The sequence below is a fragment of the Cucurbita moschata genome, unplaced genomic scaffold (genome assembly GCF_002738365.1).
Source record: "Cucurbita moschata cultivar Rifu unplaced genomic scaffold, Cmos_1.0 Cmo_Scf00018, whole genome shotgun sequence".
NCBI classification, from domain to species: Eukaryota; Viridiplantae; Streptophyta; class Magnoliopsida; order Cucurbitales; family Cucurbitaceae; genus Cucurbita; species Cucurbita moschata.
Window position 1 is genome coordinate 4,507,504 of NW_019268534.1, and position 19,532 is coordinate 4,527,035.

General features: G+C 40.6%; 2 protein-coding genes across 5 annotated transcripts; both read right to left on the bottom strand.

Annotated features, from left to right (window-relative positions):
- Positions 1–511: 511 nt before the first annotated feature.
- Positions 512–2,208, bottom strand: LOC111456484 (RHOMBOID-like protein 13). 3 transcript variants are annotated; one of them, XM_023098358.1, is made up of 2 exons: positions 2,129–2,208; positions 512–2,014 (listed from the first exon to the last, which is right to left on the bottom strand). In XM_023098358.1, the coding sequence occupies exon 2, from the start codon at positions 1,663–1,665 to the stop codon at positions 850–852; it is 816 nt and encodes a 271-aa protein (XP_022954126.1). In that variant the 5' UTR covers positions 1,666–2,014; positions 2,129–2,208; the 3' UTR covers positions 512–849. The 3 variants fall into 3 exon arrangements, with proteins under 3 accessions (XP_022954126.1, XP_022954127.1, XP_022954125.1); XM_023098359.1 differs by having other exon boundaries at positions 512–1,690; positions 2,015–2,203; XM_023098357.1 differs by having other exon boundaries at positions 512–1,690; positions 1,778–2,203.
- A 13,790-nt stretch (positions 2,209–15,998) lies between these two features.
- On the bottom strand, positions 15,999–19,098 carry LOC111456107 (B-box zinc finger protein 24-like). 2 transcript variants are annotated; one of them, XM_023097866.1, is made up of 3 exons: positions 18,508–19,098; positions 17,485–17,784; positions 15,999–16,501 (listed from the first exon to the last, which is right to left on the bottom strand). In XM_023097866.1, exons 1-3 carry the CDS (start codon positions 18,688–18,690, stop codon positions 16,274–16,276), a joined length of 711 nt encoding a protein of 236 aa, XP_022953634.1. In that variant the 5' UTR covers positions 18,691–19,098; the 3' UTR covers positions 15,999–16,273. The 2 variants fall into 2 exon arrangements, with proteins under 2 accessions (XP_022953634.1, XP_022953633.1); XM_023097865.1 differs by having other exon boundaries at positions 16,009–16,504; positions 18,508–19,094.
- Positions 19,099–19,532: the final 434 nt, after the last annotated feature.

Below are 19,532 nucleotides of genomic sequence, written 5' to 3' on the forward strand. Positions count from 1 at the left end.
TAATTATAAAAAATTGATGAATATATATATAAAAAAAAAAAATGGCTCAAGACAACTAAAAATTGAGAGATCCATCAAACACCTCTAAAGTTTAGATATCTAATAAATACAAATAAAATCCAATTACATTCAAACATTTCATATAACCTTAAGCAAACTATTGAACATTTAGTAACAGCGCAAACATTTTCAAAGTTTAACCAAACTATAGGAATTATAACCAAAGGTATGAAACTACCCAGACACCAAATCAAAGCCAAGCTCTGACTCTCTATATGCTAACTAGACACGAACATAGTAATTTAACCTTAAATTCATAACGATGTTTCGCCAATGAATAGATTTAATTTGGAAATTTTGAAAGAAAACAACTTGAAAACACCATAAAAGAAACCAAACTATTCTCACTGAAAAGCCCTTTAAAAAGCATCAAAAACTCTAAACAAGGGAGCTTGTTGCTAGGCAGTGGCATCAGATGTTGAACAATAATCCACAAAACAGTTGGCTAAACTACAAGAAAAGGGAATAAATAAATAAATAAATTATAAAGCAAAGATGAAATTTCAGCCTCAAGCAATGCAAATTATGATACATATGTGAATGACAAATTAAATTTCTGTATAACTTCTTGGCTGGGCCATTGTTGATAATCCTTACAACCGATAATCCCCAGTCAATTCAATCCCAAAGAATGGAAGAATTGCACACCAGTAAGCATGATAAAGCCTTGCTAACTTGAACAGATCTCAAACAGAGGGCATCTCGAGACCGAATATATTATCCTGGCGCAAACAACAGGATTCGACGGTCAACTTCAACATCTTAAGTACGCAAATGACTACTAAAAATTCATACAATCTCGACATCTCCCGTTGGCAATGCATTCATCTGCAAGGTCCTACCATTTCCAGCTGAAAGAAATCGAACAGACGGCAATGAAGGGTCCGTCACAGATTCAATCTCCAGAAAGTCGAAGTCGTAGGTGTTAGATTTCTTCAAGCTAAATATAAAGACAAGAACAACCCATCCTAGCATGGAGAGTGCCCAGAAGTTATTCATTCCGTGGATCAAACCCCAAGCTATAGCATATCCAACAATTATTCCAGATAGATGTCCAAGAAAACTTGCTTGAGGGACAATAATGGAAGTAAAGATCAGTGATTCAAATGGTGCAAAGCTGATGGGTAGCGAAAGGAAGCCAAAGAGTTCCAACTTAGAAGATGGTTGCTTCATAGAAAGTATAGTCATCCACCCGAAAACAACACAAGAATATCCAACAGCGGTAACTCGGCGAAAGTATTCGAGCTTAAACTTTTGAATTAAGAGATGGTACATTCCTAACACTAGGATACCAGAGAGTATGACCAGAACAAGAGTGTAGTGGAGATAATATGCAACACCTAAGCCCATATGCCCAAGCTGTTCTAAGACCCCAAGACTCCAAAGAGCACTCATGTTGAAAACCAGATGAATAACACTTATATGGGAAAAGGCTGAAGTTATTATCCTCCAATGGTGTCCTTCCATGGCAGTTTCATAACTCAGCCCCACATGTGAATATCCAATGTTTTTCTTCTGAATGTAAAACCATATAGCACAGCAAATCCCTATAATCCCACTTGTGGCTGGTTTTTCAAGAATCTCGTAAAATAAAGGCCTCCCCATCTGAAAATTGCCCTTCAAAACTCCCCTGTTTACACAATTCCTAAATCAACACTACTCATGCAGAGACTACAATTTCTTCATCAGAATCAGAAAATGAACAAAGATTTAGTACCAGCCATTAAGTAACTTCTTGAAGTATATCAGATCAAAAAAAAAAAAAAAATTCTCGCAATTTCACAATTTCACAATTTCTTCATCGAAGCCCAATCACGAAATTAAGAGACTGAAAGGCAACAAGATCGAGAACAGAACGATAAAATCAAAACAGAACAATATCCAAGAAATAAAAGGCACCACTCGAGAAATTTCTGTCGGTGAGAAGAAATTCAAATCTGCGACAGAGGAGAACCTGATCGGAAATTGGAGAGTTGAGCAATGGGCGAAAGCGAAGATTGAGATTGTATTATCGAGGGTGAATGATCTGAGGAGAGGAGCAAAATTAGGGTTTCGGGAATTTTCTTACTTCATTCATGTTCGTGAAGGCTCTCGAAGACTTGGCTTGCTCCCAAATGTGCATTTCTCCCTTTATTTCACCTTTTGTTATTACTCATATTAACATTCTTAATAGTCATTTATTTATTTATTTATTAAGTTCATATCGTGTCATATCCATTTAGGCATGCTTCAATGGATTTATTAGTCATTTCCTTAAATTTTTATTTTGATCAAGTGAGAATTTACCATTATTTTCTATTTATTACATGTATTTTAGAACGTTTCAATTAAATTAGTATGAAAGCAATCGAGTTTTAGATATTGTAGACTTGTCTAGGTAGAGAGTCGTACATTCACTATGCCCTAGTGCTACGACATGCTTGGCTTTGACCAGGTAACTAAGTTAAAGTTCGAACCGTGGTTAAGTCTAATGAGATAGTACTTCTAGGAGCCTTAAGATTATGTTGGATTATTATTTTCACTTTCTCGATTAATTGATGTGTCAGGATGAGTTGTAACCCAAGCTTATTGAGAGGTGTCACCGATATAGCCTATAGTGACTTCCATGCTATAGTCCCTTCCGTCATTGATGAGGTCCACATTGGAGACCTAGACTAGCCAGCTGTTAATACGATGGCAGCCAGTCAAGCAATTTCGGTCCCCAAGAAATCAAGAGGAATGACAATATATGTCACGACCCGAAATACATGATCTTCAAGCCGTGACTAACAAGAAATATGAAATGTAATGTATAAACGAGAAATTCAAGAAAAATCATTTATTTCAAAAGAATTTCATTTATTTAGTAAGAAAAAAACGTTTCTTTTACTAAAAGGACATATGTGCCTAGATAAAAACAAGAAAAGAAGAAAAACATGAAAGACAAAGTATTCTATTTAGTAAGATTGGACTGACGCCCCGGGTCACGCCTCCTCTGTGACAACCCACATCGTTCAACGCGTCCTCTCTTGACTCGACGCCTCACGTACCTGAAAAAAAAAAAAGGTATAACTATGAGTATAAAAGAATTATACTAAGTAAGCCATCTACTTATAGACTCTGACCGCATCCTAATCTTAACAACCCCCCACGGACTCTAGAATAGCTCTAGGACATCTGGTTTTCGTCTTAGGACCTTGGGACTTGCCCCTCGCAACAACTTGGTTCTTTGTCCTTTCATTTAAAGATTTTTAAGAACCCCCTTATGCTAACCTGTGTAATGGCTGGTGCCCTACGAGTAGCTACCTCGACATGGCTCTGAGACTATCTGGTGACTTACCTAGGAAGTGAGCTGCAACCCCCTAGGCCCATGACAGTCCCCCTGGTCAGGGAGAGCTACCCCCCTTAACCCATCCAGCTAAATGGTCTATACGACGTGGGCACACGTTTCCCATGCTAAAACGGCTAAGAATAGTTGGATTCTGATCAAGAATCCCCCTTTTCCCCCATGAAGCTATGACACCAATCACACACCAATAGCCTAAGGGTACCCTAGTGGACTTCATACGCCGTGGTGGTCTGTTGCTCTACTAGGGAAAGGATTAGATCTAATACCTTAGTACCTAAGTTACTCTAACCAAGAATCCCTAGACTTATTCATAATCGCGAGTCATGAAAATTAACTGAGAACGTACATAACTATTATCCAAAATCCTCAAACACATTTCATGCAAAGTAATCATACAAGCTCAACGAGGTGATAACATCCATCAACTCCCGGAGCGCAGAGTTCACAATTTTCCATCCTCCATTTAGCATGAAAATATACATATGCATAATAAGCGGGAACTAAAAACATATCAGTAGTATCCAAGTAACTCTCATAACAAATCACAACATACATCTAACTTTCAATAATCTATTACCTACGATCATTAACGGAAAGCTACAACCTAAGATATTCAAACTAGCATGCATGCATTCCAAGTGATTCCTACAAGTAATACTTCCTAAAATTCCGTGTGGTGACTTACCTGGATGGCGCGTGCCCTTACGCAGCGTTTCTACACATTTGGCGTATCAAAAGATGGTGATTTTTCCTCAATTAGGTCCTAATTCATATAAAATGGGTTTAGGATTGGAATCAAGGAAAAAAATAGGGAAAACAGAAGTCGAACAGGCAAAAAATAAGCTTACACGTGCTTCCACGCGCCGGGGAGCAACCACTCGCGGGTTCCACGCGCGAGTGTCACGTGCCCAGAGTTTCCTGCAGTCGCGGGTCGCGGGTTCGGTTCGGACGCAGTGGCTCGGGTGGACCGCGGGTCGTCGGTTCGGTTTGGTTCGCCACGCGGGTATCGGGTAAGCCGACGGGCATGGGTTGGGTTGCGTTGCCGGGGACGCGTGTTGCAAGGAGGTTGGAGCCGCGTTTTCTCAGGTGGCGCTCGACGCGTGTCCGAAGGCGATTGGCGCATGCGGCCCTCTAGTTGGTTGACACGTGGCACGCCGGCGGCTTCTCTCTCCTCCTAGCAGAGAATCAAGGTTTTCCAATTAGTTTTCCGAGGTACTCTCCATTTTCTATCTTTCGATTCTTAATCCAAACAGAAATGGTTTCTTCAACAACGTTTTAGATCATCTATCAACCTATGTGCTAGTATTTTTTTCTTGATTTTTGCTTAGTCATACGGTGAGTTATGAGCGTCAGAAAGAGTTCGGTAACATCCTTACCGTTCTTGGAAAGGTTCTCAGATCCCGACGTTTTGTCCGATTTCCTCACCAAAATCAGCGGCGGATTTTCCCTGGATGAAGGTAGAAGACTTAAACACTCTACTCCTAAACAAAGATCTCAGATCTGGAAGGTATAGTTCGAAATCTTACCTTGCGGGTTTTCTGTCTGATCTTGACGAAAGAGGAGGAAATCTCAACACGAGTTCTTACTATCCAAGAAGGGCTCCAGAGTGTAGGTCTTTGTAGGGAATGGATTCCGTCGGCGACTCTCCAATGAAAACTCCGGCAAATCAGTTTTCTCTCTCAAACTTTCTCTCAATCCTTCTCTCTCACTCTTCTTTCTTTTGCAGGAACTTTGAGGAGGACGCTCAAGACCCCTATAATGGGCTAAGGGGTAAAATGTCCATTTTGCCCCTCGGCCGTTTTTTTTTTAAAACGTTACAAACTCTCCCCTCCTTATAAACTTTCGTCTCCGAAAGTTGGTATCCCTTGGAAGAGTTCGGGATAGGTTCTCCTTACGTCTTCTTCTCGTTCCTAGGTTGCTTCCTCATGTCGATGGTTACCCCATGCGACTTTCACCAAGGGAATAACTTTGTTGCGAAGACGCCTAGTGCCTCGAGCCAGAATTTTGTTGGGTCTTTTCTCGTAGGACAAATCCTCCCGAAGAGGGAGGGTTTCGTGTTCAATCACGTGAGTAGGTCTGGGGTGTACTTTCGCAGCATAGATACGTGGAACACGTTGTGAACGACGGCAAGGTTTGGTGGTAGAGCAATCTTATAAGCCACGGCCCCAACTCTCTCTAGAATCTCGAAATGGCCTATAATCCTTGGGTTTAACTTCGCTTTCTTTCCAAACCTCATTACCCCTCTCATAGGTGCTACCTTCACGAACACATGGTCACCCACCTCGAACTCGAGGTCCCTTCTACGCAAATCTGCATAGCTCTTCTGTCGGCTCTGTGCAGTGAGGATTATTTGCTTAATTTTCTGCACTGCCATGTTGGTGACCTGAACCAACTCTGGTCCCAGTAGCTGCTGCGTGCCTACTTCTTCCCAAAATACAGGTGTTCGACACCTACGCCCATACATCGCCTCAAAAGGGGCCATCTGGATGGTCGCTTGATAGCTATTATTATAAGCAAACTCTATCAGAGGTAGATGTTCATCCCAGAACCCAGCGAAATCCATGACACAGGCTCGCAACATATCTTCTACGATTTGATTCAGTCTTTCAGTTTGTCCGTCCGTCTGAGGATGGAATGCTGTACTAATCCTTAACAGAGTCCCCAATGCTTTTTGGAGGCTTTTCCAAAACTGAGAGGTGAACCTAGTGTCCCGATCAGACACTATAGACACCGGTACACCATGCAAGCATACTATCTCTCTGATATACAGCTGAGCCGACCGATCCACACGATAAGTGGTTTTGCCTGGGATGAAGTGAGCCATTTTGGTAAGTCTATCAACAACTACCCAGATTACGTTGAAGCTTTGCTTGGTCTTGGGCAAGCCTGAGGTAAAATCCATGCAAACTACTTCCCATTTCCACTGCGAAACCTTTAGGGGTTGTAGCAGTCCTGCTGGACGCTGTCTCGGGGCCTTCACCTGCTGACAGGTCAAACATCGGCTTACAAATTCTGCTATCTCCTTTTTCATCCTTGGCCACCAATAACATCCCTTAAGATCCTGATACATCTTTGTACTTCTAGGGTGGAACGTATAAGAAGTATCGTGAGCTTCTATCATAATATCCTTAAGAATTTTCTTGTCACGTGGAACACATAAGCGATTTTTCCACAGCAGACCCCCATTTGAAGAGATTGAGTACCCCACTAGTCTTTCAATCTCCGTCTGATTCCACAGCTTCCCAAGGTATTCGTCAGACCTCTAAGCGTCAATAATTCGTTTTCGTAAGGTGGGTTGCATGGTCATTTGTGTTATCTGAGCAGTACCACCTTTGATTACAACATCGATTCCAGCCCTCTTCATCTCATCCTGTATTCTCTCCTGCTTAGTGATCATCGCAGAAGTATGAACCGCCTTTCTGCTCAATGCGTCCGCCACGACATTGGCCTTGCCCTGATGATACAAGATCTCGATGTCGTAATCCTTTACTAATTCCAACCATCTCCTCTACCTCATGTTAAGCTCCTTCTGCGTAAATAGGTACTTGAGACTCTTGTGATCAGTGAATACTTGAATTTTCTCTCCATACAGATAATGTCGCCACGTTTTTAGCGCAAACACCACTGCTGCTAACTCGAGGTCATGAGTAGGATAATTTCTTTCATATTCCTTCAGTTGTCTGGAAGCACAAGCTATCACTTTACCCTTCTGCATGAGCACGCATCCTAGACCTTTTCCCGATGCGTCGCTGTACACCACAAGATTCCTTGATCCATCTGGAACTGTGAGGACTGGTGCTGTCACTAACCTCTCCTTGAGTTCCTAGAAGCTCTGTCTACAGGCTGATGTCCACACAAAAGGCTTGCCTTTCTTGGTTAACTGAGTTAGCGCCGAAGATATCTTGGAGAAATCCTAGACGAACCTTCTATAATAATCAGCTAGTCCTAGAAAACTCCGTACCTCAGTGACTGTGGTCGGTCTTGACCACTTCATCACTGCCTCAATCTTAGCTGGGTCCACTGTGATTCCTCTACTTGACACCACATGACCCAAAAATGCTACCTCAGACAGCCAAAATTCACACTTGGAAAACTTGGCGTACAGTCGCTGTGTTCTCAGTATGGTCAGAACTTTTCTCAAATGCCCTTCGTGCTCTGCTTCTGACTTAGAGTACACCAGAATATCATCAATAAACACTATAACAAAAGTGTCTAAGAATTCCTTAAACACCCTATTCATTAGTTCCATGAAGACGGCTGGTGCATTGGTAAGTCCAAAGGACATGACGAAAAATTCATAATGTCCATAGTGACTTCTAAAAGCTGTTTTGGGAATATCTTCTTCTCTTATTCTCAATTGATGATATCTTGACCTCAAGTCAATTTTAGAGAATACCGTTGCTCCCTGTAGTTGATCAAACAAGTCGTCGATCCTCAGGAAGGGGTACTTATTCTTTATGGTGACCTTATTCAATTCTCTATAATCTATACACAGGCGCAGGGATTCATCCTTCTTGACAAACAGAACAAGGGCTCCCCAGGGCAACACACTGGGTCGTATGAAACCCTTATCCAATAGCTCCTGTAACTGCTCCTTCAATTCCCTGAGTTCTGCAAGTGTCATTCTGTAGGGTGCCTTGGAGATCGGCGCAGTTCCTGGTTCTAGGTTGATCCTGAAGTCAACTTCCCTAACAGGGGGCAAACTTGGCAGATCCTCAGGAAAAACATCAATGAATTCCCTGATGATGTGTACTGACGAGACCGCCAGTTCATTCCTGCTGTCTAGGGTCACACTGGCTAAGAATGCGCTTGCACCACTGCGAATCATCTTTCTGGCCTTTAGTGCAGTTACGACGCTTGGGGTTGTTTTGAAAATGGCTCCCTTATATGTAAAACTATCCCCTGACGAGAGCCTGAGAGTGACTATTCGAGTTTCACAATCTATCAGAGCGTGATTCTCGCCTAGCCAATCCATCCCCAAAATGATATCGAAGTCTTGCATGCTTAATACTATTAATGTAGCTTCTATGACACGTCCTGACACTGTCACACTACCTCCCTTAACTCTATGAGTAGCCATTAATAACTCGTGAGCAGGGGTGGATACTGATAGAATAGTCTCTAAAGGTTCTTTTTCTAGGTGCGCTAAGTCAACGAATTCCTCAGACACAAACGAGTGTGTAGAACCCGAATCAAAGAGTACAAAAGCCAAGTGATCAAAGACTGGTAGCGTACCTGTAACAACCGCGTCTGGTGCATCGGCGTGCCTGCCTGTAGTTGCATAGGCTACAGCTCGCCCCTGCTGCTGTTGGCCACCTCGGCCCTTTTGATTTTGTATTGTAGGTCGATTAGTGTTCTGATCTCTCGTTTGAGGACAGTTCGTTGCATAGTGCCCTATTTAGCCACAACTGAAACATGTATTAGTTCCAGCACGACATTCCCCCTTGTGAGGGCGCTGACACTGAGGGCAATTAGTCCTGTTCTGTGCTGGAGCTCTCCTGCGATTGGCAGCGCCACCACAGGGCGGTCTGCCGGTCCTGAGATAGTTCTGATTTATCTGTTTTCCCTAGACTGCGATCTGGGATTTTTGGGCTGACCCCGCTTGCAGTCTGTGAGTACGAGGCGCATCAATGAGAGTAGGCATCTTGAAAGCTGTTGTATAGTCTGTGGATGACTGTGATGCCACATAACCTCTAATGCTCTCCCTTAGGTCGGCGATAAAACGTTCGGCCTTAAGCTCTTCAGTACTGACATATATATAGGGGAGAATCTAGCCAGTCTATTAAATTCCTGATCGTAATCCTCCACAGATAGGTCACCCTGTTTGAGTTCATGAAGTGCTGCTTGCAGCTTCATTCTAGCAGCGAATGGTTAGTATTTGCGGAGGTAGGCCTCTTTGAACTGACACCAAGTGATAGGCTCTCCAAGTGGTGCAATCATTTTTTTAGCACCCTTCCACCATAAATGTGCCTCTCCCTCCCGCATATATGTTCCGCAATGAACCTGATATTCCAGCGGACAATTTATGTAAAAGAAGGCCTTTTCCATAGCCTCAAGCCAATTTTCTGCTGCAATAAGATCTATCTTGCCACCTTCAAAGGAAGGCGGTTTTTGTCTCTGGAAGTCCCTAAGATATCGTGCCTCTATGGTCATAGTTCCAGAGTCTCTATTCCCCAGCAATGCTGTCTGTTGCATTGCTGCCTGTTGCATTGCCGCCTGTTGCATTGCTGTCTGTTGTAATGTTGTCTGTTGCAGCGTTGCCTGTTGTATCGCCTGTTGCATCATAGCCTGGTTAGTGACCAGTATTTGCATCATCTGAGCCAATTGAGCCTGGTTTTCCATTGAGGTTAACATAAATGACTCTACTACATCTGTAGAGAGGATAGTTGTTGGCTGCTTAGGTGGAACCTCCACATTATTGGTGGGCACTGATGGGATAGCTTCAAGAGGAGGAGCAGTAGAGTTTACGTCAGGTAATTCTTGAGTCACTACTTTCTTCTGGCTCATTCCTGACCTTGGTGCCCGTGGTATAGGACATTCAAACCATTCAGGCATTTCTTCAACCTCCTCTTGAGGTTCAGGTATAGGTTGTTCTGCCTCAGGAGAGGGGACATCAGTGTCCTGAGCGACTCTTCTTCTTCCCCTTCTAGGTCCAGGCCCGAGATAGGTTCTACTCCTCTTAGGTGCCATTTAGCTACCACAATAAAAACTTTGTGGTTACATTACATACAAGGTTCATCCTCTAAGAAATGTGTAGTAACACACAAGAGAACAGTCATGAAAAATTCTCTACTTAACATCTTATCTCTTAATTTCGCAATTCAAATTCGTGAGACTGTCTGGTCACGAGCGGCTCATGATTGATGGGAGCGTCACAGAGGATACGACTCTCTAACCTAAGTGTCTACAGGACCTATGTCCTGGTGCTCTGATACCAAATTTGTCACGACCCGAAATACATGATCTTCAAGCCGTGACTAACAAGAAATATGACATGTAATGTATAAACGAGAAATTCAAGAAAAATCATTTATTTCAAAAGAATTTCATTTATTTAGTAAGAAAAAAACGTTTCTTTACTAAAAGGACATATGTGCCTAGGTAAAAACAAGAAAAGAAGAAAAACATGAAAGACAAAGTATTCTATTTAGTAAGACTGGACTGGCGCCCTGGGTCACGCCTCCTCTGTGACAACCCACATCCATCAATGCGCCCTCTCTTGACTCGATGCCTCACGTACCTGAAAAAAAAAAGGTATAACTAGAATGAGTATAAAAGAATTATACTCAGTAAGCCACCTACCTATAGGCTCTTACCGCATCCTAATCTTAACAACCCCCCACGGACTCTAGAATAGCTCTAGGACATCTGGTTTTCGTCTTAGGACCTTAGGACTTGCCCTTCGCGACAACTTGGTTCTTTGTCCTTTCATTTAAAGATTTTTAAGAACTCCCTTATGCTAACCTGTGTAATGACTGGTGCCCTACGAGTAGCTACCACGGCATGGCTCTGAGACTATCTGGTAACTTACCTAGGAAGTGAGCTGCAACCCCCTAGGCCCATGACAGTCCCCCTAGTCGGGGAGAGCTACCCCCCTTAACCCATCCAGCTAAATGGTCTATACGACGTGGGCACACGTTTCCCATGCTAAAACGGCTAATAATAGTTGGATTCTGATCAAGAATCCCCCTTTTCCCCCACGAAGCTATGACACCAATCACACACCAATAGCCTAAGGGTACCCTAGTGGACTTCATACGCCGTGGTGGTCTGTTGCTCTACTAGGGAAAGGATTAGATCTAATACCTAAGTACCTAGTTACTCTAACCAAGAATCCCTAGATTATTCATAATCGCGAGTCATGAAAATTAAATGAGTACGTACATAACTATTATCCAAAATCCTCAACACACATTTCATGCAAAGTAATCATACAAGCTCAACGAGGTGATAACATCCATCAACTCCCAGAGCGTAGAGTTCGCAATTTCCCATCCTCGATTCAGCATGAAAATATACATATGCAAAATAAGCGGGAACTAAAAACATATCAGCAGTATCCAAGTAACTCTCATAACAAATCACAACATACATCTAACTTTCAAACCTACGATCATTAACGGAAAGCTACAACCTAAGATATTCAAACTAGCATGCATGCATTTCAAGCGGTTCCTACAAGTAATACTTCCTAAAATTCCGTGTGGTGACTTACCTGGATGGCGCGTGCCCTTACACAGCGTTTCTACACACTTGGCGTATCGAAAGATGGTGGTTTTTCCTCAATTAGGTCCCATTTCATAAAATGGGTTTAGGATTGGAATCTGGAAAAAAATAGGGAAAACAGAAGTCGGACGGGCCAAAAATAAGCTTACACGCGCTTCCACGCGCCAGCCACGCACTAGGGAGCAACCACTTGCGGGTTCCACGCGCGAGTGTCACGCGCTTCCACGCGCCAACCACGCGCCGGGGAGCAACCACTCGCGGGTTCCACGCGCGAGTGTCACGCGCCCAAAGTTTCCTGTAGTCGCGGATCGCGGGTTCGGTTCGGACGCAGTAGCTCGGGTGGACCGCGGGTCGTCGGTTCAGTTTGGTTCGCCACGCGGGTATCGGGTAAGTCGACAGGCGCGGGTCAGGTTGCGTTGCTGGGGAAGCGTGTCGCAACGAGGCTGGAGCCGCGTTTTCCCAGGCGGCTCTCGACGCGTGTCCGAAGGCGATTGGCGCACGCGGCCCTCTAGCTGATTGACACGTGACACGCCAGCGGCTTCTCTCTCCTCCTAGTAGAGAATCAAGGTTTTCCGATTAGTTTTCCGAGGTACTCTCCATTTTCTAACTTTCGATTCTTAATCCAAACAGAAATTGTTTCTTCAACAACGTTTTAGATCATCTATTAACCTACGTGCTAGTATTTCTTTTCTTGATTTTTGCTTAGTCATACGGTGAGTTATGAGCGTCGAAAAGAGGTCGGTAACATCTTTACCGTTCTTGGAAAGGTTCTCAAATCCCGATGTTTCGTCCGATTTCCTCACCAAAATCAGCGGCAGATTTTCCCTGGATGAAGGTAGAAGACTTAAACACTCTACTCCTAAACAAAGATCTCTACTCTCTGATCTTGACAAAAGAGGAGGAAATCTCAACACGAGTTCTTACTTCACTCCAAGAAGGGCTCCAGAGTGTAGGTCTTAGTAGGGAATGGATTCCGTCGGCGACTCTCCGATGAAAACTCCCGCAAATCAGTTTTCTCTCTCAAACTTTCTCTCAATCCTTCTCTCTCACTCTTCTTTCTTTTGCAGGAACTCTGAGGAGGACGCTCAAGACCCCTATAATGGGCTGAGGGATAAAATGTCCATTTTGCACCTCCAACGTTTTTTTTTTTTTTTTTTTAACGTTACAATATATCTAATTATCTAAGGGGTTTCTAGAAGTACACCTCACCCTCCCTCGAAAGTGAGAAAGTAGATCCAGCAGCAACTGAAGTATGATTAGAGGCTATAGAGACAACCTTCCAATATATGAACAGCTCATAAGAGTAATAGGTGCATTGTGGCATATATATGCTAAAAAGACGAGACACATTTTTTGGTGGAGAAGTGTGTAGAAGATGCTTAGTCCCAACAGTGGGCTAGTGGTTTGGTCCCAGTTTAAAGAGACATACTTCTTGAAATAGTATTCCATTCTTGCCAAATACAAAAATGAGATTGCATTTTTAGATTTGAAGTAGGGAGATAGAACGGACGAAGAGTACAATATGGAGTTTAACAGGCTGAACAAATTTGCTTTAAACATCATAGACATAGAGAAGAAGAAGACAAATGATATTATCTAGGGTCTCAGAGACGAGGTCTTGAGCTTTGTGATAGTCCAAGCTTCCTCAAATTACGTTGTAGTGTTGCGTATTGCTACCCTGATGGACATGCACATGCATAAGGGAAAGCAGACAAAGACTGTTCAAGCTTCCTCAAGGAGGAGGTCAGATAGGAACTTCTCTAAGTTTGATCGACATTTCTACGGACATTTAGGTAATTGTGGTCAGACACTAGATGGGGCTAAGCAACATGTCCTAAGTGCAGCTGCTAGCATGAGGGGGAGTTTTTGGTGGGCTCAATAGGGTATTTTGAATGTGGCAAGTCAGGCTACAAAGTTGCAGAGTGTCCATCAAGAAAAATCAGGACGCCAACTAATTGACAATGTAAAACTGAGAGATTGGGAAGCTCAGCAACATAGGCTAGCAATAGCCCCTACGACTATGACTAAGAAGGCAGGTGAGCCCGACATAGTGGTAATAGGTACGGTGCCCATCTTTGGTCATTTAGCATTTGTGTTGTTTGATTCTAGTTCTATGCACTCTTTTATCTCTAAGAGATTTATTGAACATGCACACTTAGAACTAGAGCTTTATAATTTACCCTATCCGTTTCCACACTTGTGGACAAGTTGTTGTTGGTCACTCATAAAGTTAAGTAAGATGGTGTGACAATTTTAAGATGAGTCCTAAAGATGACACAGATTTTCCTGAGTATACAAGACTTCGAGATCATCCTAAGGATGAACTGACTAGATGAAAACCACGCTTTGATACACTTAATGCTTGAGTAGTAACCTTTAGACCCTCGACGGGAGAGAGCTTCACGTACAAGGGATTAGTTCTAAGAGTACAATTAAAGTTATTACCTTCTTGAAAGCCAAGAAGATGATTAGCTACGATGCATGGGCATTTCTAGCTAGTGTCATGAATATCAACAAAGTAGAGCGAACAATATCATTAGTACCACAACTTTGGAAATGAGCTTGAACTAGGAATCACACTGATCTCAAAAGTACCCTATAGAATGGCACCCGTGGAATTAAAGGAACTAAAAGAATAGTTGAAGTTGTTGCTAAATAAGTCTACATATGACCTAACATATCATCTTGGGGAGCTCCTGTGTAGTTTGTAAGAAGAAATATGAATCTACATGTTTGTGCGTATATTTGAGTGAGTAAAATAAGGTCATTATCAAGAATACTCTCTGTCTCTTCTCTGTCCGTAATAAATGACTTGTTAAACTAGTTTAAGGTGTCAATATTCTCAGAGATTGACTTGAGGTTAACTTATCATTGGATGGAGATTAGAGAGTAGTGTTAGGTTATGGAGTCTATTATATATGGTAAACGACATGTATAGTAAATGACATATCTAATAACTATATCTGGTAAAGTTATATATGGTAGATAGTTATATATAGTATATATAAATTGAATCATATATATACCTTAGGTAGTGTTTTGAAGATGCACCTTCTTGCATTCCTTGTATTCTCTATTACTATATATACTGTCATTAATATAAACCTAAATCTAATATTTCTCATTGCATTTTCTCTTTCATGTTCTTTGTATTCATCTATATCGAGTGTGAGTTGTTGTGTTGTCTTAATAACTAATGTTAGAGGTAGGCGAGATTCACCATGATCTATGAAGATGAAAAGCTCAAAGATTGAAATTGAGAAGTTTGATTGATCCAATTTTAGTTTATAAAAGATAAACGAAAGATCATATGGAAACTAAGCTACATAATCGAAGTAAATAAGTTATGGAGCTATAAGGATCGAGATAGACAAACGTCTAGCTTGAAGGAATTTGCCAATATCATAATCTTTTGGTGATTACCTTTTCTACTTGGTAATGATAACACAAATTTTACAAAATGTTGAGAGTGAACTTTCGGCTTTGTTTTTGGTGTCTTTTACTTACATATCCATGCTCCTAATTAGCCAACGTGGAAAACCATTCGGAACGTCACACGATTTTTATCAAATTTTTAGTTAATAGATATAAACATGCCCAACAAATAGAGGGCAGGAGTGTCAAACATGCATTGGAAGGAAAACTAAATCCATGATTTAAAGTCCCCTCGTTGATTTACCAAAATTAATATATTTAATATATTTAATTAGAATAAATCAATAGTGATTTATTTAAATATATATTTTAATTCATTTGGACATAAAAGTTTATTAAATAAATGAATTAGGTATTTACTAAATTATTAATTAATTAGCTAAAAATATCTTAATTAGAGTTAGTGGCTTTTGAATAATTATAATTATTTATTTATTAGCACTAATTTTAATTAGCTCATTCATTAGTTTATCATGTCTTTAAAACATAATTAATTGGTTGGATTTAAAATTAAAATTAGTAATAATCAACTATAATTAATTAAATATTTTATCATAATAATTATTTTATGTTATATAAATTCGTTTATATTGTTTTAGTAATAATTTATAATAATTATATAGAATTAATATGTATTTGTAATATAAGTTTGTATTTACAATAAAAGTTTATATAATTTTGTTGAAATAATTTATTTGAATATAATTATTAAAAGTGATGGTAAACTAAACTCAAAAACCTAATATAATTTTAATAATTTAACTTAATAAAAAATAATTTAACAAATATTAAATATCTAAAATTAAATAATGTGATAACCAATCGAAAAAACTACTTATTTAAATGAAATATCGATAACATTCTCGTTGACACCAAACATAATTAACCTATGCATTTTATTCTCAAATATTATGCATTTTATTCTCAAATATTATGATCTCAAACATATCAAACAACCCTTTTAATCTTTACAACATGAGTCACCATTCTTTAATATAATCTTATATTTTTCATATAAGATCCAAAAGTTATAATAAGGTACAAAAGCAAAAGAAAATGTTACAAAGACTGAACGAATATTCTAGCCACAAGGTCAAAGCAAACTAATATAATGCATACTATCAGATGTCCATGTCGACATTACTATACATAAACATTTTGTAAGAAGATTATAAACTGTATTTTTCACAGGCATACCAATTCAACATCTGTGCATTTCTTCGTTCATCCAAGATCGGGAACTGTAAAAAACTCCTCATCGTCTACCATCTCGATCCTGGGCTTTTTGTATGACGTGCTCGACTTTGTCTGTCTGCATGTGAATGCACTACCTGCGTGTGAAGTAGGAAGCTCGGGAACTTCAGCAGCAGCTAAAGCTTCTTCAGGAACCTGCTCGCCAAAGAGGCCCATTTCTGCTAGCCATTCTAACTCCCCAAACTCTAGTTGTTCTTTCTGCTGCAGTAATGAAACTTGGGGATAAGTGTGACAATCCAATAATCATGATTACAAGAAGTAATGATGTAATGCAATTCTTCGTGAAAAGTTTGCCTCTGTGTTAGAAACAGTAAGGAACAGAAATCTCTAAAGAAACTACAGGCATGGATCCAAACTAAAGCCAGGCAATGTTCTATTATTGTTTTGGAGATTCCGCTTCCCATTGGAAATACAGTTTTGCATCAGAATAACCAAATTTTGGAAAACGGTGCACGATATGAATTTAAACTAACATGTTGTGAGATCCGAACGAAACATTTTTAATAAGGGTGTGAAAACCTCTCCCTAGCCTATGCGTTTTAAAAACCTTGAGGGGAAGCCCGAAAGGAAAAGCCTAGAAAGGACAATATCTGCTAACAATGGGCTTGGGCCGTTACAAATGGTATCAGAGCCAGACACCAGGCGATGTGACAATGAGAAGGTTGAGCCCCGTAGGGGGTGAATTGGAGGTTCCACATCGATTGGAGAATGGAACGAGTATCAACGAGGACGCTGGGTCCCAAAGGGGATGAATTGTAAGATCCCACGTCTAGTTTGGGGAGGAGAACAAAACATTCTTTGTAGAAGTGTGAAACCTCTCATTAGCAGACGAGTTTTAAAAACTTTGAGGGAAGCTTGAAAGAAAAAGTCCAAAGAGGACAATATCTGCTAGCAGTGGCTTTAGCCGTTACAGATGTTTAGAAACTTTATGCTAAACTAGTTTCATCTTTGGGAGAAAATGCCAGAGTACCTCTGAACATATGCAGGAAGGTTCAAAAAGTTATGATTTCTAAATATGTAGAATTAATTAAACAGGAGATGTTGGTATAAACTACTTTTCACTTCATCTCCACTATTTTTCATGAAAAGAAGAACAAAAAGCTCACTTCCTGTTGCAGTATGATCAACAAAAAACAAACAAATGGATGCGTAGAAGGTGAAGTATTCTAGCTTTTCTTTACCTTGTCAGAGGACTCAAGATCAGAGAAGTGGAGAAAGTCATCAACAGCCCAAGGGGATGTGAAGTTAGGAACTTGTTGTGGAGGAATTTTAGCAGGAACCTGAGGGTTCTTCGGATTCGGAGGTTCCATCTTCACCTTGTCGACGTCCTTCATGCAACTTGAGCTCATAGCCACTCTGATTCCAGTGGCTAGGAACCTCTGGTGGTTTGCTGAAAGACTACCAGTTGAGTGAATTGGTTCATCACAATCTTGACAAAATAGTGCTCTGTCTTCAACACAGAAAATGAAAGCCGCCTTGTCCTGATACCGAAGGAGATATAGAATACTCAGCATACCGAATGACATCCCTCGAGCGAAATTTGAATATTTCAATACCGACTCTCTACAATTAAACTACTTGAATCTAACAAACAATGATGATTTATAACAATCAAAGTATCATAAGAACAAAGTATGATTACGTATTTGATTTTCTTGGTTATTCAAAACAAATACCAATTCTGGATCTTGAAGCCGTTCAAAAATCAATCTCATTAGCATTAACTGGCAATCCAGGAGAGTTAATTGATCAGATACCAGAAGAAATGATAAATCTAGGCAACAGCAACCACGCAGTGAAACGACTGGAATTGAATTGATATCATATCATGTCATATGTTAAAGAATAATTAAATTTGCCATAACTTATAAGCTTAAATCTTTTAGTATAGAGATAAATTAACATGGCATCGGTATCAAAGATTCTAAATCCGAATCCCTAATACTAAAATTGAAGTAAAGACTGAAGATCCTGTGTTCAAACTTCTTTCACCTGTTGAGGCTCTTACTAAATTTCAAACTCACAAATAAACTTAAACCTTCGGATTTAGTAGAGATTCAAGTAAATGCTATTGAGATACTCATCGACGCTCTCGAAATCGCTAATTTAAACTCAATATATCATACCAAAAACCATCAGATGAACGAAACTAGCAAATAAACGAGCAATAAACCAAAAGTAGAGCATCAAAAGATCGAAATTACTTGGCATATATCGCATTTGGGGAGCTTGGTGGAGAGGCACTGAAGGAGAAGCCTCTGGTGTTTACTCGCAAGCTTATTAGCAGCATGAACCTCAACATCGCATTTCGCACAAAGCGCCGCTTCATCCGCACAACAAATCACAGTAGCAGGAGCTTTCTCACAAACATCACACTGTATTTTCATCTTCACACTCCAGATTACCACCGCGATTCAGAATAGATTCCCGGAAATCCCTCTTCTCCCGTTTCCTACTCCCGAGATCATCAACTCCACGAAATTGGGAGGAAAAGCAGCAACTCAAAGCGCCGCAGTGCCGGCAAAACACTGCCGCCAGATAAATCCAGAGAAAATCTCAGAGAAGAAGAAGGTAAAGAGGAGGGTGTTAGAGGAGAAAAATCGGGAAGGATGGGGATAGAGGAAGAGGAAGTATATGGCGGAGGATTGAAGAGGAAAGAGGAAGGGCAGAGATTTTGGGAAATCAAAATGAAGAAAGATGGTGAAGACAACAAGGCGGAAAAGAGTGGAGGCCATTTGTGTGGCTGTGGAGCTTGATTGGTTTGTGGCTGAGGAATTTGTAAGGCTAAGAAATTAGGCAATGCTAGGATTCTGCACCTGTGTTTGTTTATTGATGAGAGAGGAGCTTTAACCACTTGGTGCCATGGGGAACAACAACTATTCTTCTAATCACTCACTACTTTTTCCATTTTCTTATGCCAAAAACTCACCAAAAACATGCAATTTTGTTTTTTCATACAATAAAATAAAAATCTAACATGGGCCTGGATCCAACCATAAAAAATTGTTACTTTTGGTCGCTTCATCAAAAGAAAAAAATAAATAAATAAAAAAACTTGCTTAATCATACGTCTTTGTGCACAAGAGCTAGAGAATCAGGGAAGTCATTAAAGATTAAGACGGCGTGTCGGCCCAAATTATCAACTAAGGTAAATCAGTGTCCATGACTAGCTTAAATGTGCAACAAGCTAGATTCGCAGAAATTGGAACAAGGCTTGACGTTACTCGTT